The 18,586-nt window shown below is 54.2% G+C and overlaps 6 protein-coding genes across 6 annotated transcripts; 2 read left to right on the plus strand and 4 right to left on the minus strand.

The window, feature by feature from the left end:
• Positions 1-115: 115 nt before the first annotated feature.
• On the minus strand, positions 116-1,293 carry P170DRAFT_403339 (oxidoreductase, 2OG-Fe(II) oxygenase family). The gene is made up of 2 exons (XM_024846470.1): positions 927-1,293; positions 116-845 (listed from the first exon to the last, which is right to left on the minus strand). Exons 1-2 carry the CDS (start codon positions 1,235-1,237, stop codon positions 254-256), a joined length of 903 nt encoding a protein of 300 aa, XP_024708106.1. The 5' UTR covers positions 1,238-1,293; the 3' UTR covers positions 116-253.
• Positions 1,294-1,415: 122 nt separating this feature from the next.
• On the minus strand, positions 1,416-5,559 carry P170DRAFT_378960 (DUF3433 domain-containing protein). Its single transcript, XM_024845469.1, has 2 exons — positions 5,104-5,559; positions 1,416-5,040 (listed from the first exon to the last, which is right to left on the minus strand). Exons 1-2 carry the CDS (start codon positions 5,150-5,152, stop codon positions 1,469-1,471), a joined length of 3,621 nt encoding a protein of 1,206 aa, XP_024708107.1. The 5' UTR covers positions 5,153-5,559; the 3' UTR covers positions 1,416-1,468.
• A 2,470-nt stretch (positions 5,560-8,029) lies between these two features.
• pacC (putative C2H2 transcription factor PacC) lies at positions 8,030-11,031 on the plus strand. The gene is made up of 3 exons (XM_024848733.1): positions 8,030-8,678; positions 8,887-9,178; positions 9,233-11,031. The coding sequence occupies exons 1-3, from the start codon at positions 8,415-8,417 to the stop codon at positions 10,669-10,671; spliced, it is 1,995 nt and encodes a 664-aa protein (XP_024708108.1). The 5' UTR covers positions 8,030-8,414; the 3' UTR covers positions 10,672-11,031.
• Positions 11,032-12,649: 1,618 nt separating this feature from the next.
• On the plus strand, positions 12,650-14,986 carry P170DRAFT_444712 (putative forkhead transcription factor Fkh1/2; the record flags this gene model as incomplete). Its single annotated transcript, XM_024850650.1, has 4 exons — positions 12,650-12,763; positions 12,844-13,872; positions 13,928-14,841; positions 14,914-14,986. 4 exons carry the CDS (start codon positions 12,650-12,652, stop codon positions 14,984-14,986), a joined length of 2,130 nt encoding a protein of 709 aa, XP_024708109.1.
• Positions 14,987-15,315: 329 nt separating this feature from the next.
• P170DRAFT_434528 (putative transcription regulator PAB1642) lies at positions 15,316-16,261 on the minus strand. The gene has a single exon (XM_024848734.1). It carries the CDS (start codon positions 16,156-16,158, stop codon positions 15,394-15,396), a length of 765 nt encoding a protein of 254 aa, XP_024708110.1. The 5' UTR covers positions 16,159-16,261; the 3' UTR covers positions 15,316-15,393.
• A 90-nt stretch (positions 16,262-16,351) lies between these two features.
• On the minus strand, positions 16,352-18,221 carry P170DRAFT_434529 (uncharacterized protein). The gene has a single exon (XM_024848735.1). It carries the CDS (start codon positions 17,850-17,852, stop codon positions 16,368-16,370), a length of 1,485 nt encoding a protein of 494 aa, XP_024708111.1. The 5' UTR covers positions 17,853-18,221; the 3' UTR covers positions 16,352-16,367.
• Positions 18,222-18,586: the final 365 nt, after the last annotated feature.

The following is an 18,586-nucleotide window of genomic DNA, read 5'->3' on the forward strand; positions in this document are numbered from 1 at the left end:
CGAGGAATGGTGTATGGGTATGGTCATCGTGATGAGGCGTTTCAACCTTTTTTACATATTATATATATTATTATCATTCATACTACCTAGATGTGAATATAGGCGCGTTCTAATTGTCCATTTTCCATTCTCTTTATTCTTCTATGTCTTTTTCTACGTGAGGAAATCTGTGTATATCCACTATACAAGTCTACACAACAACAATAGCTCTATAATACATAACCAGGCCAGATCCACCCAGAAATGTCTATCTTTACACCCTCCTCCTCGGCGCCTGGTACCAACTCCAAATATTCAACCCGAACTTCGTCCCCTCGGTCACCGGCTCCGCCGCATGCCACGTCTCCGGGTATCCCGAGCCATCGGCCCTCAGATTCTCCCAGAAGATCGCATTCCCCTTGATCGGCTTGAACGTGATCCCTTCCCTCTTCACCGTCGCCGCTCCATCCCCCTTATGCGCCTGCTCCGCCCCATCCTCCCCATCACATTCAATAAACCGACACCACCGCGAATCCCTCGGCTTCCTGAGCCGCGGGAAATTGGTTCCTCCGCCAGAGCACTCGTCCCCGAGGTACACCATGAAGGTACTGGCGCGGTCGCCCCCGCGCGCCACACTCCCGGCCCAATCATAGTGGTGCGTGTAGTGGCCCGAGATGTTGTATCGCTGGGCCCACATGCGCTCGATGTACAAGTTCGGTCGCCAGCCCTGGAAGGCGTGCGCGCGGGCCTCGAGGCACCGGATCGTGTGCGTGCGGGGGAGAAGGGCGCGGTCGGAGAGTCGTCGCGAGGGGTCCACGACTGAGGCGCTGCCGTTGTACAGGATCGAGGGCGTGTAGCCGGTTTGACTGCGGGTGAAGTTCGTTCGGTCAGGATAGCGTGTATGGATGGGATTGGGGTGGGAGGGTATATAGAGAAAGGGGGGTTACCTCATCTCGACGATCTCGTCCGCTTCGGTCCCCGAGACGAAATTCTCAATGTAGATGACCAATGGGTCGCGCGCGAGTAGGTGCACTTGGTATTGCTCGGCCTCCGGGGAACAGGTCACTTCGACGCCGTCGTCGAGGCTGAGTATGTTTTCGTCGAGCTTGATGTCGGGGTCATGGTCGGTGGAGTCGAAGTCGAGGACGGAGGATGCGGAGTCGGCAGGGAAGAACTGGCGGATGAGAGGGGCGAGGACGAAGATGTAGAGGGGGAGGAGGTAGAAGAAGGAGGAGAGGATGGTGGAGAGTTTGATCATGCTATAACAAGGGTTCTGGGGTATATATATAATCGATATTAAGATGAAGACGAAGGATGGAGAATGGAGGAGAGAAGAAAGTATAGATTGGACCGGATCGATCGATCGATCGATAAGAAACGGATGAGTCAGCCGGAATCATATGATCATGTTTATGCAACGAATAAATTATGCAGATGTCGCATCTATTCAATTACTATACACTATACAATAGGTCATAATACTACACAGTCAACCTCGCAGAGGTTGGTCGGTCCCCCTCTCTGTCGGTTCAGGCTCGGCCACTGGCGCACACTCCACATGAGGCTCCTTCGCTTGCATCTCATGCTCTTCTTTCTCGGCCTTGGGGTCGTAGTCTAACGTCCATCGCGTCACCTCGTCCGGGCATGCGGACTCTCCGAATCGGTATCTCCTCCAATCTTCTTGGAGAAACTCTTCCCATTCAGACCGATCCAGTCGCGATGCTTCATTGGAGTCCCGCATCATTTGACTATGCGTGACCCAAGGCATAAGAGCCCCGATCGATCGAGGAATGCGAGGTCCATGGAACCGTCCGCGGCGCGTGAAAAAAACACCCGCCATGACCATAACATCTATAGAGACGATCACAATGACAATGACCATGGTTGGGATAGACAAGACCATCTCCCAGTAAAGTTGGGTTTGGGTCCCCTTCAGAACAGGCAAAGGAGACTCGGTCAACCGATCGATATACAGGTCGCGCCAGAGGGAAAAGTAGGTGCTGAAAATAGTCGAGTAGACGGACTGTGTCGCGTTCATTAAGATATCGGCATCGAAGGACGAGAAGTCAGGGTCCACTTCTTCGTATGCATGCGCGGTCAAGACTCCAGGCCAGTCAAAGTAAGAAAAGGAGGACGCCCGGTGGGCGGCAGTTCTTTGGACAAATTGAGCCAGTGCGTGGTTATATCGCCCAAGGCTTTTGGTGGCATTCAGAAAGACACCCCCGCTTGTGATCGTGCTGCCAGTCACCGGCCTACGCGCCTGTACTTGTCCATTGAAGTTAAAGTCGATCTCAAAATCTTGAATGCTAATTTGAGGTTCACAGTGCAACGCCAATGTATTCTCGGGGTCACCAACAGTGCCGTTGAAGAGATTCCATCGGGCAATCACGACGATCGTTTTCGTCTGGCAACTTCCGGACTCAAGAGATGTTAGGTAGCGAATAGAATTGTCATCGAGAGGCGTATTGTCGATCTCTGCTACCTGTGGAACCTCCACGGTACAATGGGCACTGTCACTATGATCAAAGGGTTCGTAATACCAGTATTGCTTGCCAGTATTGGCTTCGGTCTGTAACCGGTTCGCATGAAGCACCCGACATGTTAAATCTGCGCCGATTCCGCGCGTGGTAGTAGTATAAAAGGAACGCATCCACTCCGAGTCATTGATTGCCACGGGGTAAAATGAATAATCGGAAGTAGTCCACGGGACAAGCGGCATGGATTTTCTCATTGGGATAAAATGGAAGCTGTCGAATTCCGGTGCAGATTCCGATGTGGAAAATTTCGAGAGGCTGTACTGCTGCGATAGGACGGAGGTGGGATCAACATAGGTATTGGTTTGCGCCAGAAAGATGCTGCCGCTAATGAGACTGAGGATTAAATCGATGACACAAGCCAGTGACACGATCGTCAAGATAGGGGGGCCCTTTTTTGCACATTTCGCGAACACCGCGAGCGGAGTTCGCGAGGAGTAATTCATCAACAGGGTCTGCTTGGCGGTCGCCATACCTCGTTCCAATTGTACCCATGGTTCTAATATGCTCAAATGACGTAGACTAGACGCCAATAGTGCAGTTATCATGGAGGCAATCACATTAGGAGCGTAAAGGAGTAAAAGCAAGCACATGAAATCCCAATTAGAATAATAAGCCGGGTTATCATCATGAAACCCAAATCGCTTCAGTGATAACGAAAAGACGACCAGCATCACGATTAGCAATAGGCATTCAATTGCAAAGCAAGGTAGCATGAGAAAATGCGGAACAGGGTCTTGTTGTCGACGGGCTGCGCGAGCGGAAATAGTCGAAGAACGTCCGTGGATTGGAGCGAATTCTATCCGCCATCCATGTGGCCCTTCTCGCCATTGGCACTGCAGATTGCTCGCCCATCCTCGAAGCTGGCGGGTAGTAGCTTTGTGGAGATTGGCATCTGACAAAGCTACAGCAGTATCGGGGTGGAATAAGTCGGCAATGATTCGTAATTGCGCGGCAAGAGAGCCGGGATCGCTTCGTAGAAAACTCGCTCGACGTGGATAAACGTAAGCTAGATATAATAGCAAAAGGGAAGCTGAGCCAAGTAGGGATTCTGCGACAAGTGCTGTATGCGATATCATCATTATAGAGGCACCCGGTGTCACTTGCACCGCATCTAACGCAATCGAGCCAGTCGTGGGATCGAAAAGTTGGTTCATCGTGAAAACATACGTTCGTTTCCAAAGATCAACAACTTCGCTCTGATACTGTGCCGGGTCGGTGATGACAGTAGCTCTGTGTGGTACTGCTTGACTGCCGACCTGGCCGCGTTCTACCATGACCCCATCAGATATGCGATACATGAGATCCTGGAATTTGTCTGCTCTAAACTCGGACATATCCAAGCGATTGACAGTATTTGGGTAGATCGTGACCGAATCAATTGAGGAATTAGCAGTGATAGAGACATTGGCATTCGCATTTTCATATGTTGCTGTGCAACCAAACGCGGCAGCTTTAGTTGTCGAGATTGACCCTTTTCCTCCCACTTGTAAGTCGACTATTATACCATAAAGATCATATTGGTCACATTGTCGGGCGTTGAAAACTTTGGAAGTCGAATTTTTCTGGTGTGGCTCCCAGTAGCGCACTTGGAAGGAGTCGGTGTTGTTCGGGATAGTACTGTCAAGGGCGATATCGATTATGCAACCATTCTTGGTGACATCTCTGGCATCTCTCCAGGATGGACGAGCCCCATGGGCTGTTAATGACACTGTTTGGCGACCATCCGAGGTGCTATTTTCAAATGAAGCGCTCCCGGGAGGAAGTTGATCAAGTGGTATGTCGGCGCATGTCACATCTGCCCAATAAACTGTTTGGTTCAAGTACAGCATAGAATCTTCATTCTGATCATCGACGGGCATGACAAATGGTGCCATCGCGTACTCGGAAGAGCGCAGCAGTGGCATGTGGGCATTCATGGCCGACATGGCTGAGTGGCCGCGGCGTGGCATCTGACCAGACATCCACGCTGCCTGGGATTCCCCATCGATCACGTCAGGCCATATATTCGCCGTCTGGGTATTATGCAAATCAACGTCGTTCAATATCATAAGACCGGAGCATAATGCCGGAAGGAACATTCGCAGGGCCAGGGACATGATTGACACGCAGAAAACAATCCAATGGTTGTTGCGAGCCGCGTTAATAGGAGCCAGGATGCCATACGAGAAATTATAATTGATGAGCAGCACAGTCGCTGGCACACCCTCGTGTTTAGCCAGTTGCAAAAAAGGCTCCAGCCGCATCACGTCGTAGGCACAGAAACTCCAGAGCGTGACGATGATAAGCGCAACAAGAGTAGGCACGTACTTCGAGCCGGCCAACATGGTGTTGTTGACGTCCGTGAGATCATTATAGAAAACAATCCCCTCATTCCTGTTTGAATGGCATCGCAACACCTCCAGCGTCACCAGTGTCACCAGCATGAGTCCGGCTAGGGACAAGAGAAAGGGAGTCCGCAATGGTGTAGGCCTCCAGGCCTTCTTCGGGGAGAAAACATTCCGGGTTGGATTGGTTCCGGAGGCATCTGTGCAAAGTTGCGCCTTAGACCTGGCCTGAGGTGGGTACTTTCCTATGGAATGCAGCTTACCTTTGAGTCGCAACCGCTTGATCGTTCTGGAAAATGGATATCTGGACATTTGTTCCCTCTTTCAATCACGAGGAATGTCACCATAGATAATTCCCCAGTACAGGGCTGTCAGAACCCATTGAGCCCGTTTGCGATGGAATAGAAAGCATTAAAAACGTCAGACTCGGGGGGTCATGGGTGGGTGTGCGCAAGAGATTGTGGCTGGAGCTGAGAGGCGCACCAGAGAATTTGTAGGGTCTCCGGCCTTGTGGACCGTTGAAAAGGGTTCGGCGTGTGGCTCATCATGGTGTGTTTTGAGTCGTTTAGGCCAATCGAGGCCTTGGTCTGACAGTGCCAAGGCCCACAGACGGGTAACCATCGTGTTAGGCTGGAGCTAGAGCGTTAGTCTCGAATCTTGACTGGAAACTATTAAGCGTCCGTGGGCTGACAGTCGTGGGTTGACACCGTCGCAGACAGGCCGGTACGCTTTGGAGCTTGGTCCATGTGAGCAAAGGGTTCTTTTTATATAGAGAAGTCAATCGAGCCCCTTGGAAGGGATATTCTAGCTTCGACTGCGAAAGCGAGAACGGGCGGGCCTCAAGAGGATCTCTCTGTGGTCAGACAAAGAGTCCCACTCAGTCCCACATCTGGCCAATTGACGAAACTTCGGTGCCTACGGAGTAGGAGGCCCCGGCAGTTGTGCAACGAGTCGATCTGTTCGATTTGTGGTCTGGATCTGGGTGGCTGAAATGGTGGTCATAGATGAGAGAACTCAAAGAGGAGATGAGATGAGAAGGGGAGCAAGACGGAGAGCGAGGGAGCATCGTGACTGCTTATGTCATGCCCTCCTACAGCCACGGATGGACTACCTTGAAGTCGGGTTATCAGAATGTTATACTTGTTTGGAGGTCATGTAGAGGTCCCTGCTGATTTACGAGATTTGTAGAAAGTTGAAGTATTGAGATTCATCTTATCCATCAATAAACTCTCCAGCAGCCTACCAGGGTTACACCGCGCTTGCTTGCGTGGCCTGTCTCAACCTGTATATAATCTCTCTGGCAGAGGAAATGGTGAGTTTGCCATATTATGAAAGAAGGTCTTCAAAACTAATTACAGCCTCAAGAACAGTCAATTTCTATATATATTATGACCGTGAACTGCCATTTATGGAGCATGGAGTAATTGAGGTAGCAGTAGACCAGAAACCAACATATGCATTAGGCGACTTCTATACAGGTCGGGTATTACTCCAAGGTCCAGGGGGAATAGAATCATGATTCGATAGAGACGCTTGTCTACCTAAAACCGAGTCACTGCTTTCAATCGATCTTCCATGTGCCCTATGGCAGCATGTGATGCCTTCATATTTCAGGCTACTACCATATCGAGGAATGGCACACCGATGATGGCTTCCAGTCGAAATCTATATTTCGTCGCAAAGGGCGTAGCTTCTATCTTTACTATTCAAAAATACCTCTGGCCCAATGCGTGAGCCGTTCAGCCCTCCAACATATAGCAGATGATCGATGTTTGATTTCTTCTTGCAGCCTAAATTCCCAGGCATCGCAGTTTTGACCATTGTGCTTATTCTTTGCACAGACCATTCATTTGCCAGTAAATTTGGTGCATGATGTAGAGAAATGCGTCTCTTCTCCTACCATAAAGGCCACAACTATGCCGGTCGCAGGGTTGGATGGTACCAATGCCACTGACAGCGAGGGGGAGCAGGAGGAGAGAGTCAGGCTAGACCCTCCTGCCCTTAGTCCGATCGTTAAAAGCGACACTAAGCCAGACGGCCGAGGGACCGGAGGTGGACGTTCCCTGACAACCAAATGATGCTAACCATGCTTTATTATTAATAATCTGCAGAACGTTGGTTCACGATCCCAATCACAATCACAACCAAGACCAGCCAGAGCTTCATCATTGCCAGACGCCTTCTTCAGGTAGGCAGCAGGATTACTAACGGAGGTGCCAAGATGCGAGACTGGAATCATTAATCATCCTCTTGGCCATCTTCCAAGACTTCTTGTCCCTTCGACGGAGCGGGAAGGCCAGAGGAGGGATGCCAAGAGAGCACCCGTGGGACATGCTGAGGTCGCCTAGACTTCCAGAAGGGAGACCATGAGGGATAGAATTGGAGGATGCTTGGTACCACAGACAGGTCATCCTCGGGTTCATTCATTTTCGTGCGGCGTGGGCGACCCCGGTTGATTCCTTGCCCGGGCGCCAATCAAGTGGACTCGAATTGACAGGCATTGGGGGGACTCGTGATCTTGTGCCATCTTTTCTTTCTTTCCTTCTTTTTTTTTTTTTTTTTTTTTTTTTTGTTTCCAGGAAAGTCAGCCCGATGAATTGCCGGATGACGGTACTTCGTGTACGGCAATGTGGTCATGGAAGTATCAGGGCAGGACTCAACCTGTCGGAATGGATGAATGAATTGGAGGAGAATTGGATGACAGGCGTTCTGGGAAGTACTTGGGAGGGAGGGCAGCTACGCGGGGCCCGAGGGTCGCGGCCATTCGGTAACGGTTTGGTTCTGGTATGGTAAGAGCCGGGGGATTACTTGGACGGGTTTAGGAGAATCCAGTAATAACAGATAGGTACTTCCATTTACCTTACCTCCTAGGTACATGGATAGATGCATGGGAGCCATCGAGGGGGGATATGACAGAGCGATTCGAGTGTTGACTCCATCATGCCATTTCTCATGCCAATTCTCCCGCGTACAAGCGCCATGATTGCTGTCCTTGTTATAAAATTTCAAAACAAAAGGAGGCATCCTCCGATGTAAAACCGATACGGTACGTGTGGCCGCCAACGCCACCAGCCCCGCACGTCTCTTGGCCCGGTCTTGTCCCTGTCCTCCGCCCGGCTGTGCAAGCGGCCTTTTCTGGGCAAGGCTCGGCTCCGGACGCCCGCAAAGACAAGAACCCAAGCCTCCCCCTCTTGCTTCCAAGACTTCCTCTCGCTTCTCCCCCCTGGGTCTCGCTGCTCGTATTCCCTTTTATCCCTCGTCCCCCCCCAGACCCTTAGTAGTGTCTCTGTCTGTTTTGTTTCTCCCTACTTCCAACTGACTTGCCAGTGAGGCATTTTTTGACACGCGCCCGTGTGCTATATTATTTATTATCCGTATTTGTTGTCCTTTTCCCGGTCTCACCGCGTCTTTTCCATCCCTGATCTTCCCCCCCGGATCAACCGAAAAGACTTGACCCTTTGGACTGTCTGCCTGCCCTGTTCGTTGAGGGAGAGCCTCATCGTCTGTCTTGTCTTGAATTCTTGACCCTTTTCCGCCGCGTCCAAGAAAGGGACAAGAAAGATTTTTCTTGGCAATGTCGGAACACCAAGACACCACCACTGCCTCGACCACGACGGCTCCCATTGCCGCGTCGACCGCGCAGGAACAGCCTGCATCGCAAGCCCCTGCCCAGGTCTCGTCGGCGGCTTCAACATCCTCGGTGACAGCCACTGCTGCCGCTGCGACCGCTGCCGTGGCCAATCCCCAGGTCAACGGTAACGCTGCTCGCCCCAGCGAAGAACTCTCTTGCCTGTGGAATGGATGCTCTGAAAAGTGCCCAACTCCCGAGTCTCTCTATGTAAGTTGCCTTTTTTTTTTCATTTTCATTTTTCTTCCCTTTCCTCTTTTCTTAATGGGAATTCGCATGGTTGTTACTGTTGCCGCGGTTTTATCGTCATCCGCCTTCGTCGCCACTGGGACGCTGGCGCGACCGCGTGTTTTGTTGATGGGTCACACCTGGGCGTCTCGGTCTCTCAACATTCCATCGCTGACCTTCTCTTCTGTAGGAACATGTCTGCGAGCGTCACGTTGGCCGTAAAAGCACCAACAACCTTAATCTGACTTGCCAATGGGGAAGCTGCCGCACGACGACGGTGAAGCGCGATCACATCACCTCCCACATCCGAGTACATGTGCCCCTGAAGCCGCACAAGTGTGATTTTTGCGGGAAGGCGTTCAAACGCCCTCAGGATTTGAAGAAACATGTCAAGACCCATGCAGATGACTCCGTTCTGGTTCGGTCCCCGGAGCCTGGTGCGCGGAATCCCGATATGATGTTTGGTGGAAACCCGGCGAAAGGTTGGTCTATCTGATCCGTGAATTATTGCAATCGAAGACTAATTCGCTCTCCAGGATATGCTGCTGCTGCACATTACTTTGAGCCGGCGCTCAACCCCGTCCCAAGCCAGGGCTATGCTCACGGCGCTCCTCAGTATTACCAGTCGCACCCTCCGCCCCAACCGGCGAACCCGTCATATGGGAACGTCTACTATGCTCTGAACCACGGCCACGAGCCGGGTCACGCATCGTACGAGTCCAAGAAGCGCGGATATGATGCTCTGAACGAGTTCTTTGGCGACCTGAAGCGTCGCCAGTTTGACCCCAACTCCTACGCTGCCGTGGGCCAACGCCTGCTCGGTCTCCAGAGCCTGTCTCTCCCCATCCTGAGCGGTGGTCCCCTGCCTGAATACCAGCCCATGCCTGCGCCAGTCGCCGTTGGTGGCGGAGGCTACAGCCCTGGCGGCCACCCTCCGGCGCCCGCCTATCACCTGCCCCCCATGAGTAACGTGCGCACCAAGAATGATTTGATCAACATCGACCAATTCCTGCAGCAGATGCAGGATACCATCTACGAGAATGATGATAATGTGGCAGCTGCGGGCGTTGCCCAGCCGGGCGCTCATTACGTGCATGGTGGCATGAGTTACCGCACGACTCACTCGCCTCCTACTCAGCTGCCTCCCAGTCATGCCACGGCCACCACCTCGGCGGGCCCTGTCATGACCAACGCGGCAGCACACTCGCCTTCCACCGGCACTCCCGCCCTGACGCCGCCCTCCAGTGCACAATCGTACACTTCGGGTCGGTCGCCCATCTCTCTTCCCTCAGCCCACCGCGTATCGCCGCCTCATCATGAAGGTGGTTCGAGCATGTATCCGCGGTTGCCGTCGGCTACGATGCCCGACACCATGACCGCTGGTTACCCAACCGCATCGAGTGCGGCGCCGCCGTCTACGCTGGGCGGTATCTTTGACCATGATGACCGCCGCCGCTACACCGGTGGCACGTTGCAGCGCGCGAGACCCGACGACCGGCCCCTGGCTGAGCCCATGGACCTGTCCGAGGACAAGGAGGACGGCGAGCGGACCCCGCCCGCCAAGCCTCGTCCCGCGTCTTCGTCTCCCGGTCGCATCTCCGCCAGCCTCATCGACCCTGCTCTGTCGGGGTCGTCGTCCACCGAGGAGGAGGCAACGCTTCGCACGGCCCAGGCCGCCACGGAGGTTGCGGAGCGTTCGGACGTGCAGTGGGTTGAGAAGGTGCGTCTCATCGAGTACCTGCGCAACTACATTGCCTCTCGTCTTGAACGGGGCGAGTACGAGGGACTGCTGCACCAACAGAGCGGTTCCCACTCGCCGGAAACCGGCCTGGACGAGCGCATGGAAGGGGTTGAGCTGGAGTCTCCTGCCAAGTCGGAGGAACCGCCATCGAAGCCGGAGACCAGCGGCGACCAGGTGATGTACCCGACATTACGGGGAGTCGACGACGATGGCGATTCGAAGATGCCCAACTGATGCCTGTCTTTTGTTCTTTTGATGCCCTCTTACGACTCCGGAGTTAATTGATTCCAATTTGATTCGTCGCTCTTCCTACATAGTCTATTCCCTGTCCACTTCACTGTGGAATTTTACCCTTGTCCGTGACAACCGTTTACTTATTCCGATTCTTATTATTTTCTTTATTCTTATGCCCTTCCCCCCTCCATCTCGTGTGTTTATTCCCACCCTTGTATGTTCCTCCGGGAAAGTTGATTTTGGGTTCGATACGGTGTTTCTATTCCTGTACAAGTGGGGTTCTTTCTTATTTATTTTTATTTATATTTTTTTTCTATCATCTGTTTGGGAATGAAAATTATTCTCTGCTACTCTTCCATTGAAAGTGATGATCGGAAACGTAGCTGTAGTTCCAATCGACGGTTTAATCGACGTTTTCAACTTGGGAACGGCCGGATGTTGACGGCGAGTGTTGACACTGCAACAATCCGCGATGCTACCGTTCCGTCTGGACCGGGTTGCTTATTTACGAGACCGATTCGATTATTTGATTATTTGATACTTGATTATCTGATTGTTTAGGATCGGCTCTACGACTCGCCGGCGACAGTGGCGGACACATTCCAGGGCTGGACGCTAAACTGAACGCGGTGAAGCATGACGCAAACAGACGTCGAACTGCAGAGCGATCAGCGACGTTCCTCACGAGGCGATCCGTGGGATCCTTTTTCCATGGCCCCATCCGGTCCTGCTGTCTGCCAATTGGGAATGGTTGGGCGCTGGGGGTTCTGGATGGAACCCTTCCAGATGCAACTTACTCGGTCTCCGTGGGTGAGGGGATTCGGTCTTGACTTGGTGACCCATCCCGGAGCATCCGAAGGGTCCGTCCACTGTTCATGCCAGAGTTGTGTGCCATCCCCACTGCCGGGACTTGGTCGATGTATCATAGGTGGTGATCCGTAGGTAGAAGCAGGACCAGGTCGTGGTGATCCTGGACCTCGACACAGGGACTGCGGATGGGTCCCCTGCCCGCGAACAGTTTAGCCAGTTCTTCCCTTCGTTCTGTTCCATGTTGGAAGAGCTGTTGCCCGGGCTCTTGATTCGTCGAGGCTCCACTGTCTGTTTACGGCGGCGGGGAACGACATCGTGCTGGGAAGGTTGATCCACTTGGGCGGATGAGTGCTGTTTCTGTTTTTCTGTTCCGGTGGGAGGATATTAAAGGCAGCGGGACCAACGGAGGGGGACTGGACAATTTTCTGCAAAAGGGAAAGGGGAAAGAAGGACGAAAGAAAGGAAGACCGAGAGATTGCGAGTGCGTGAGTGTACGTGGGAAAGGAAGTGAGAAGTAATTCTCTTCCCCACACGGAAGCGGTCACGCCCCGACACGCGCGTTATCGTCATCGCTGCGTCCACAAACCCTTTGTCACTCTTCGCGCATCTCGGGCATTTCCTCTCGACTTCTGTTCTGCTGAGTCGGATCTCTCCTGCTGTCTCCTGCATCCCCTGCACTGGAATCTATCACGTCTCCCTCCCCTCTTTCTCCGCCTGGCCGACACACTGCACGTCTACCGCCGAGACCCTTCGCACAAATTCCCGTGGCTGGTTCTATTATTCAGCCACGCCCAGTTCGCGTCTGGTCTTCTGCGCGAGTGGCAAACCCATTTCTGGCTCTTCCTGCTACCACTTCCTGGTTGAGTTTTCTCTTTGCCTTTTTTAGTTTCTCCTGTCCTGCAGGACTTGATCGTGGTTCTTTTTACATCTCTCTGATCCGTTGCGCCCATTCCGCCCTTGCCTGCCGTGTGTGCGACACCGCGATCGTCCAACTATTTTTATTGCCTATTATTCTCGACCCCGTTTTATCGGTGGCTCCCTGCCCCCCACGGACTTCGACGACCGACTCGAAACTCCGGTGTCTTGACCGCATCTGATCGACGTCGCATCGGAAACACAACCAGTGGGAACTGAATTCGCGGAGCAGATTGAGTGGGTGAGATTCAGAATGCCTCTGTCCAATCGCCGTCGCGCGCGGCGCAAGGAAATCCAACTCCAGGAAACCTCGGATGTGGAGGCGCCGGACTCTTCGCCGACTCGGCCCTCGAATAAGAAGCGCAAGGTGAGTTGATCTCGCAGAGAATTCGTTTCCGCCGATCCTCGGTGGCTAACCAAGTGCCTGGTCTGCAAAAAATCACAAAGGTCGAGCGGACATCCCCTCATCCTCGTCCCATCAAAACAGCGGACTCCGCCGACGAAGCGGACGACTCGTCGCCGGAGCATGACCTGTCAGAAAACCAAGACCTGGTGGACATGGTCATTTCGTACCTCGATGCCGCCCGCGAAGAAGTCCGCGTCCTACGCGATCATTCGAATGCAAAGACCGAAAACAAGCAGAGTATCCGGGCGTATGCGAAGATCGCCGGCCGCAACTGGACCTACTACGTCAAAACCCTCCATGTGAACATTGGGCGTGAACCCGACCGCGAACAGAAGCTGGATGAGCAGTCGAGCCCCGTCACCATCGCCGCGCGGGCGCTGCCGGAAGTCAACGTGGACTTGGGGCCAAGCAAGTTCGTGTCGCGCCTGCATGCCGAGATCTTCTACGACGGCGAGGAGACGGCTTCCTGGCATATCCGCGTCAACGGTCGCAACGGCGTTCGGCTGAACAATGGCATCCTCAAGCGCGGAACCGATACTATTCTCTCCTGCGGCGATATTATTGAGATTGCGAACACGCAGATGATGTTTGTGACGCCCGGGGACAAGGCCAAAATCCACCCTAGCTTTGTCGATCGAGCGCAGCGTCTAGCCAACGGCGAGGAGGATCCCGGCACCTGGGATGCCTCTCAGCATGCGCACCCGCAGCCCACGCCCACGTCGGCCAGCCACGACGCGGCGCCCGCACCCTCCACCGGCCAGCCCCAGCTGGCACCCGCTCCCCAGTTCCTCAAGCGCCAGGTGACGCCGCCGCCACGGTCGCCAGACACCGTGGGCGCCCGAACGGCGAAGCAGTCGCCGCTGTACAACCGCGGCATGATGATGGAGAGTACGGAGGAGATTGACTACAGCAAGGATTCGGCCAAGGATCTGAAACCGCCCTTCAGCTATGCGACGCTGATTGCACAGGCAATTTTCTCGAGCGAGGAGGAGAAGCTCACGCTGAACAGCATCTACAACTGGATCATGGAGAAGTATGCGTTCTATCGTCATTCGCAGAGTGGCTGGCAGGTATGCATTCTTACTGGGAGCTCCCTGGAGGACTCGCTGGGCTAATCCGCAGTAGAACTCAATTCGACACAACCTGTCGCTCAACAAAGCCTTCCAGAAGGTGCCTCGCCGCACCGACGAGCCCGGGAAAGGAATGAAGTGGCAGATTGCGCCGGAATATCGCGAGGAGTATTACAAGAAGCAGCTTCGCAAGGGCCCGCAGTCGTCGGCCCCGTCGTCGCCCGCCACCAAGGAACCGGCAAGCGCGCGGGCACACAACGGCGTGGAGAGTATCTTCGCCGGCAAAAAGTCTCCTCCCGTCTCCTCCCCGGGATTCAGCTCGTTCCCCGTGGCTCCCGTCGAGGCATACACCCCGGAACGGGGCTCGCGGGCGAGTCGGAACGGTGCCCAGGAGCATTCTCTGCGGCTGCCCAGCACGAGGGACTACGAGGAGCCTTCGCCATTGCCCGCTCGATCCACCGCGAAACAGAACAACGGCACTAGTTTGAGTCGATCGTACGGCCTCTCCGACAACGTGGCCGGATCCCCGCCTGTCCTGTCGTCGTCTTACTACGACGAAGGGCCATCTTCCATGATCACCCCGGCGCCGCAGCGTCAACAACCCCGTCTTCCGCCACCCAGTACGGCTCAGATCCCATCCAAGTTCATGCCGATGAGCTCGCCGGCCCAATTCTGGAAATTCGCGGATATCGGCAGCACGCCGGCCCGACCGGTGCCCGATATGAGTCCGTTGAAAGGCGACCCGGGAGATGGACTGGGGAGCATCCCCAGCAGCAGTCCACCGCCGCCGAATCTAGCCAGCCCCAGCAAGCCGGGCACCTCCAATGGCTTGGGACATGGACGGGCGCGGAGATCCGTCGACGGCGACGAGACTCCTCGACCCGGAATGAACGGCGCTGTCCGGGAACGACCGCCGGGTCCCGACGAAGACGAGGAAGAGGATGATAACGCAGGATTTGATCTAGCAAGGTGAGTGGTTTTCCCCATTTTCCCACGCATTCAGCGAGGGAAGTGAGCCTGAGACTAACGTGTGCCTTGCAGAGGGTTTCAACCCATTGGTTCATACCATCGGCAGTTAAGCAGCGCAGCACGAGCCAGCGCAGCCACATCTTGATGATTTGACATTTCTCTATTACTTCAGACATTCTTGCTCAGATGACTTGATGGAATTTTTCTTTTTATCACTTTTGCTCCCTATCAATCCGCATGAACTACGTTACGACTGCTCTTGATTTTTTATTATTAGACCCAAATTGCCGGCAGCGCAAACCCGCATAGAATGGAGTGTTGGCAGAATCAGCAGAGAAAATAGGGAGAAAGAAGGCGTTTTCTTATGGACCATCTACTATTATTCACTTTGCTTTTTTCACTATGGCTGGTTGCTTGATCGATGGATGTACTTACGTGACGCAATGACTATCGGAATGACCACAATCGTTAATCCTTCAATTCCAGTTAATCATTCTCCATTCAGACAATATGATCCTACAGCTGCTTCCACCCAAACCATTCATTCAACACTCAAACCTCCGGCCAAAACCGCTCCTCCAACCAAACCACCTGCCTCCACCACCTCTCACACCGACCCAGCAGCTCCTGCTTATCCCCACCGGCATAACCCCCCGCCATCTCATCCACCACCTGCCCAATCCCATCAACGAACCCTTCAAACTCCCCACTCGACCAGTTCGGAATGAACTTCTCGCGCAGCGCTCCCCCATCCGTATCCTGCCTCTCCCCCTGCCCTGAGCCCAGAAACGAAGCTGCGAACCGCCACGCTCGCAAATAGCACGTCTCCGTCGCCCACAGCACCACCAGCCCCTCTAGCAACGAGGTCCCCGCACTCCCCGCCGACAGGAACAGATCGATATAGGCGTGCGTGATAGCATTAGGTCCGAACCCGAAGTCCGATCCCGGCCCTTCCTCCGCGGTGTCCGCGCGCGCGTTCAAATCCAACCCGTACTCCGCCGCCGTGGCTTCGAAGAAGCCCAGCTCCCGTTGGATGTTGACCAGTGCGTCGATGAGGATGGCGGCGGTGCGGTCTTCGAGGGATTGTTGGGGTGGTGTGCCGGGGGCGGGGGTGGCGGAGGGGATGCGGATCTTCGAGAGCAGGAGGCCGATGAAGCGGATGTAGGACTGTGCGTAGAGTCGGTCTTGCGAGAGCCATTGCGCGAGCAGTGGCTTGGGGAGTGTGCCTTCGCCGGCGCGTTGGAGGAATGGATGGGTGGTTGCGCGGCGGAGCGATTGTGGGGTGGTGGTGGGGAGGTGTTGGGTTAATTGGGTCATTTTGATGGCTTTGCGGTGCTTTTCTCTGGGGTGGTTTGGGGTGGAAATGGTGGACTTGGAGAGATTGTTTGGGAGGAAGAAATTGGAGGGGAAATTGGCGAGGGGGAGATGCGTTACGTCAGGCGGTCCACAGTACTTTAGTTCCCTGGATAGTTATGACTGCCATTGAATAATCTGATCTACCTCTCGCTGCGAACTATGTCTCAACCTCACGAACTAGACAACATGCTCTGCTTCGAGAAACGCTCCACCATCATCCGGATCAGCACCTCCATCGTGTAGCGCGCATCGTTGCCGGCATTGTGCAGGTACCAGCCGACCACCCCCAGTTCCGCCAGAATCGCGCCCAGGGATCGCGGTGATGCCTCGCCCCGCTGGATGCGCCAGGTCTCCGCCGTGTCCACAATATCGATCACTCCGTTGCTGTTGACTTCCACGGGCACCCCCATCTCTCGGAGATACGCGAGATCCATCGACGGGTTGTGTCCCACCACGACCACCGCGCGTGGCTCGCCTCCCGTGCCCGACGCTGGAGTCAATCCCGCCTGCACCACCGTCGCCAGCTGCTCGAGAGACACCCACTCGCTGGTGCCAAATTCAAAGTTCGCGGGGCAGCCGGCGACAAAGTCATGGTTCACGATGTGTCCGAATTCGCGCACCCGCAGATGACGGGACTGGATCTGCGCGATCCACTGCGCCCCTTGCTGACCCGGAGGAACGCCCGACAGCTGCGACAGGTCCAGAGTGGAGAGACCCACCTCGGTCACTTGGGAATGGCATCGCTCGTTGCACTCGACGTCGACGCTGATGAGCACCGGCTCCTTCCAGAAGGGGTACGGCATGGGCTTGGTCGCGTCCCAGTCGTCGGCGCTTGGGGCATTCAGCTTGGCCTTGTCCGCCCAGGAGGCGGCGTCGAGGGCCGCAGGCTGACTTTCGGGCTCGGGAGAGCGCCATCCCAGGTAGCTCTGCGTGCGTTCGTAACACTGCACCAGTCGCTGTTGATGCTGAGCTCGCTGCTGAATCTTGGCCTTGGAGCCCTTCTTCTTGTTCCTGGTCGTCTCCCATGCGGCCTCGAGGATCTTCTCGTATTCCAGATACTGCTCGTCCAATTCGGGGAGCGGCTGGCCGTGGTTGACGGGGGGTGGGACCTTCGCCTGCAGCTGCTCTTTGGTCTCCTGGCCGTCGCATTTGCCCAGGAAGACCGGTTGAGGATACCAATTCTTCTCCCGGAAGGGAAGAACTAGTCCCAGGTGAGGGTCCGATGGCAGCGATAACTGGCACTCGAGCTCACGATTGATTTCTTGTATGAGCTGTCGGAATTGAGAGGCAGGGACGAGAAGGAGAATCTTCGATCCCAGACGCGGGGGGAGATGACAATAGTAACTATATCGGGTCAGATCAATGGACTCACCCGCGCAGAATACCATAAAGAGATAAGACAACTCACACATCCCAGCCTCTACTCCAGAATTGACCGCGATCGAAAAATCGACTGGCCACAGACTGAGATATTTGGTCTTTGAGAAATCTGTATGGATATTTGGAAACTCCCAACAGCGGGCAGAAAGATCCATCATGTTGCAGGGGATCTGGGGAGTTGGGGGTTGCTGCGGAACGGTGGGGGTGTCGCTGAGTCGTCTCATCAGGTGCAGCTTCCACAGGGTTCTCTTCTTCGGGAGTAGTGATCGGCTCATCAAGGACCTGCTGTTGGGCCCTGTCATCCTCTGCCTGGATGGGTTTGTCACCGTCAGGCTGACACGGTGCAACCACTCTTAACCCGGTATTGACATGCAACAGAGCTTCATCCTGGTCAAACAGGAGGTTCAGACGACTGACCCGGTCCATTGTGCCAAACTACTTCCAGAACCAAATGAAAAATGATAGTGTCAGATGGAAACGATGTGAACGGCTGATGGTAGGTAGACTGGAACCGATGGTGCAGTGGGAAGAAGAGAGTTGGGGAGGAGAGAAAGGACCGATCCGGAAGGCGTTTGCAGGGTGAACGAGGGGTGTTCGAGGGAGCACAGGAACCATTTTCCAGAGTGAAGGATCTGGAATTTATCACTTACCTGCTACTGGAAAATATGTGAATATAGCATGTTTAATGGCACTTCACTCTTACATTTACTACTACTCATACTGTTTGCTCACTGGCCAAGACTGATCGGACGAGGGAATGTTGATCTGAACTTTGACTTCATTCTCTGCCAGAGAAATTGCTAAAGACATAGAAGACCTCTGGCTAGTTAATGATTCCAAGTGAAGTCTGTATTTACCAGAGGATCCAATGTAGAGACTGTCCAAGAAGACGAGGACAAAGACAGGGCAGATGACTCAGCAGCAGGGATATACTTCGGAAGAACCTTCCTCCGTCCTCCTCCGCAGTCCAGACTCTCTCTCTCTCTCTCTCTCTCTCTGTCTCTCGCTC

The sequence above is a fragment of the Aspergillus steynii genome, assembly GCF_002849105.1.
Source record: "Aspergillus steynii IBT 23096 chromosome Unknown P170scaffold_2, whole genome shotgun sequence".
Lineage (NCBI taxonomy): Eukaryota > Fungi > Ascomycota > Eurotiomycetes > Eurotiales > Aspergillaceae > Aspergillus > Aspergillus steynii.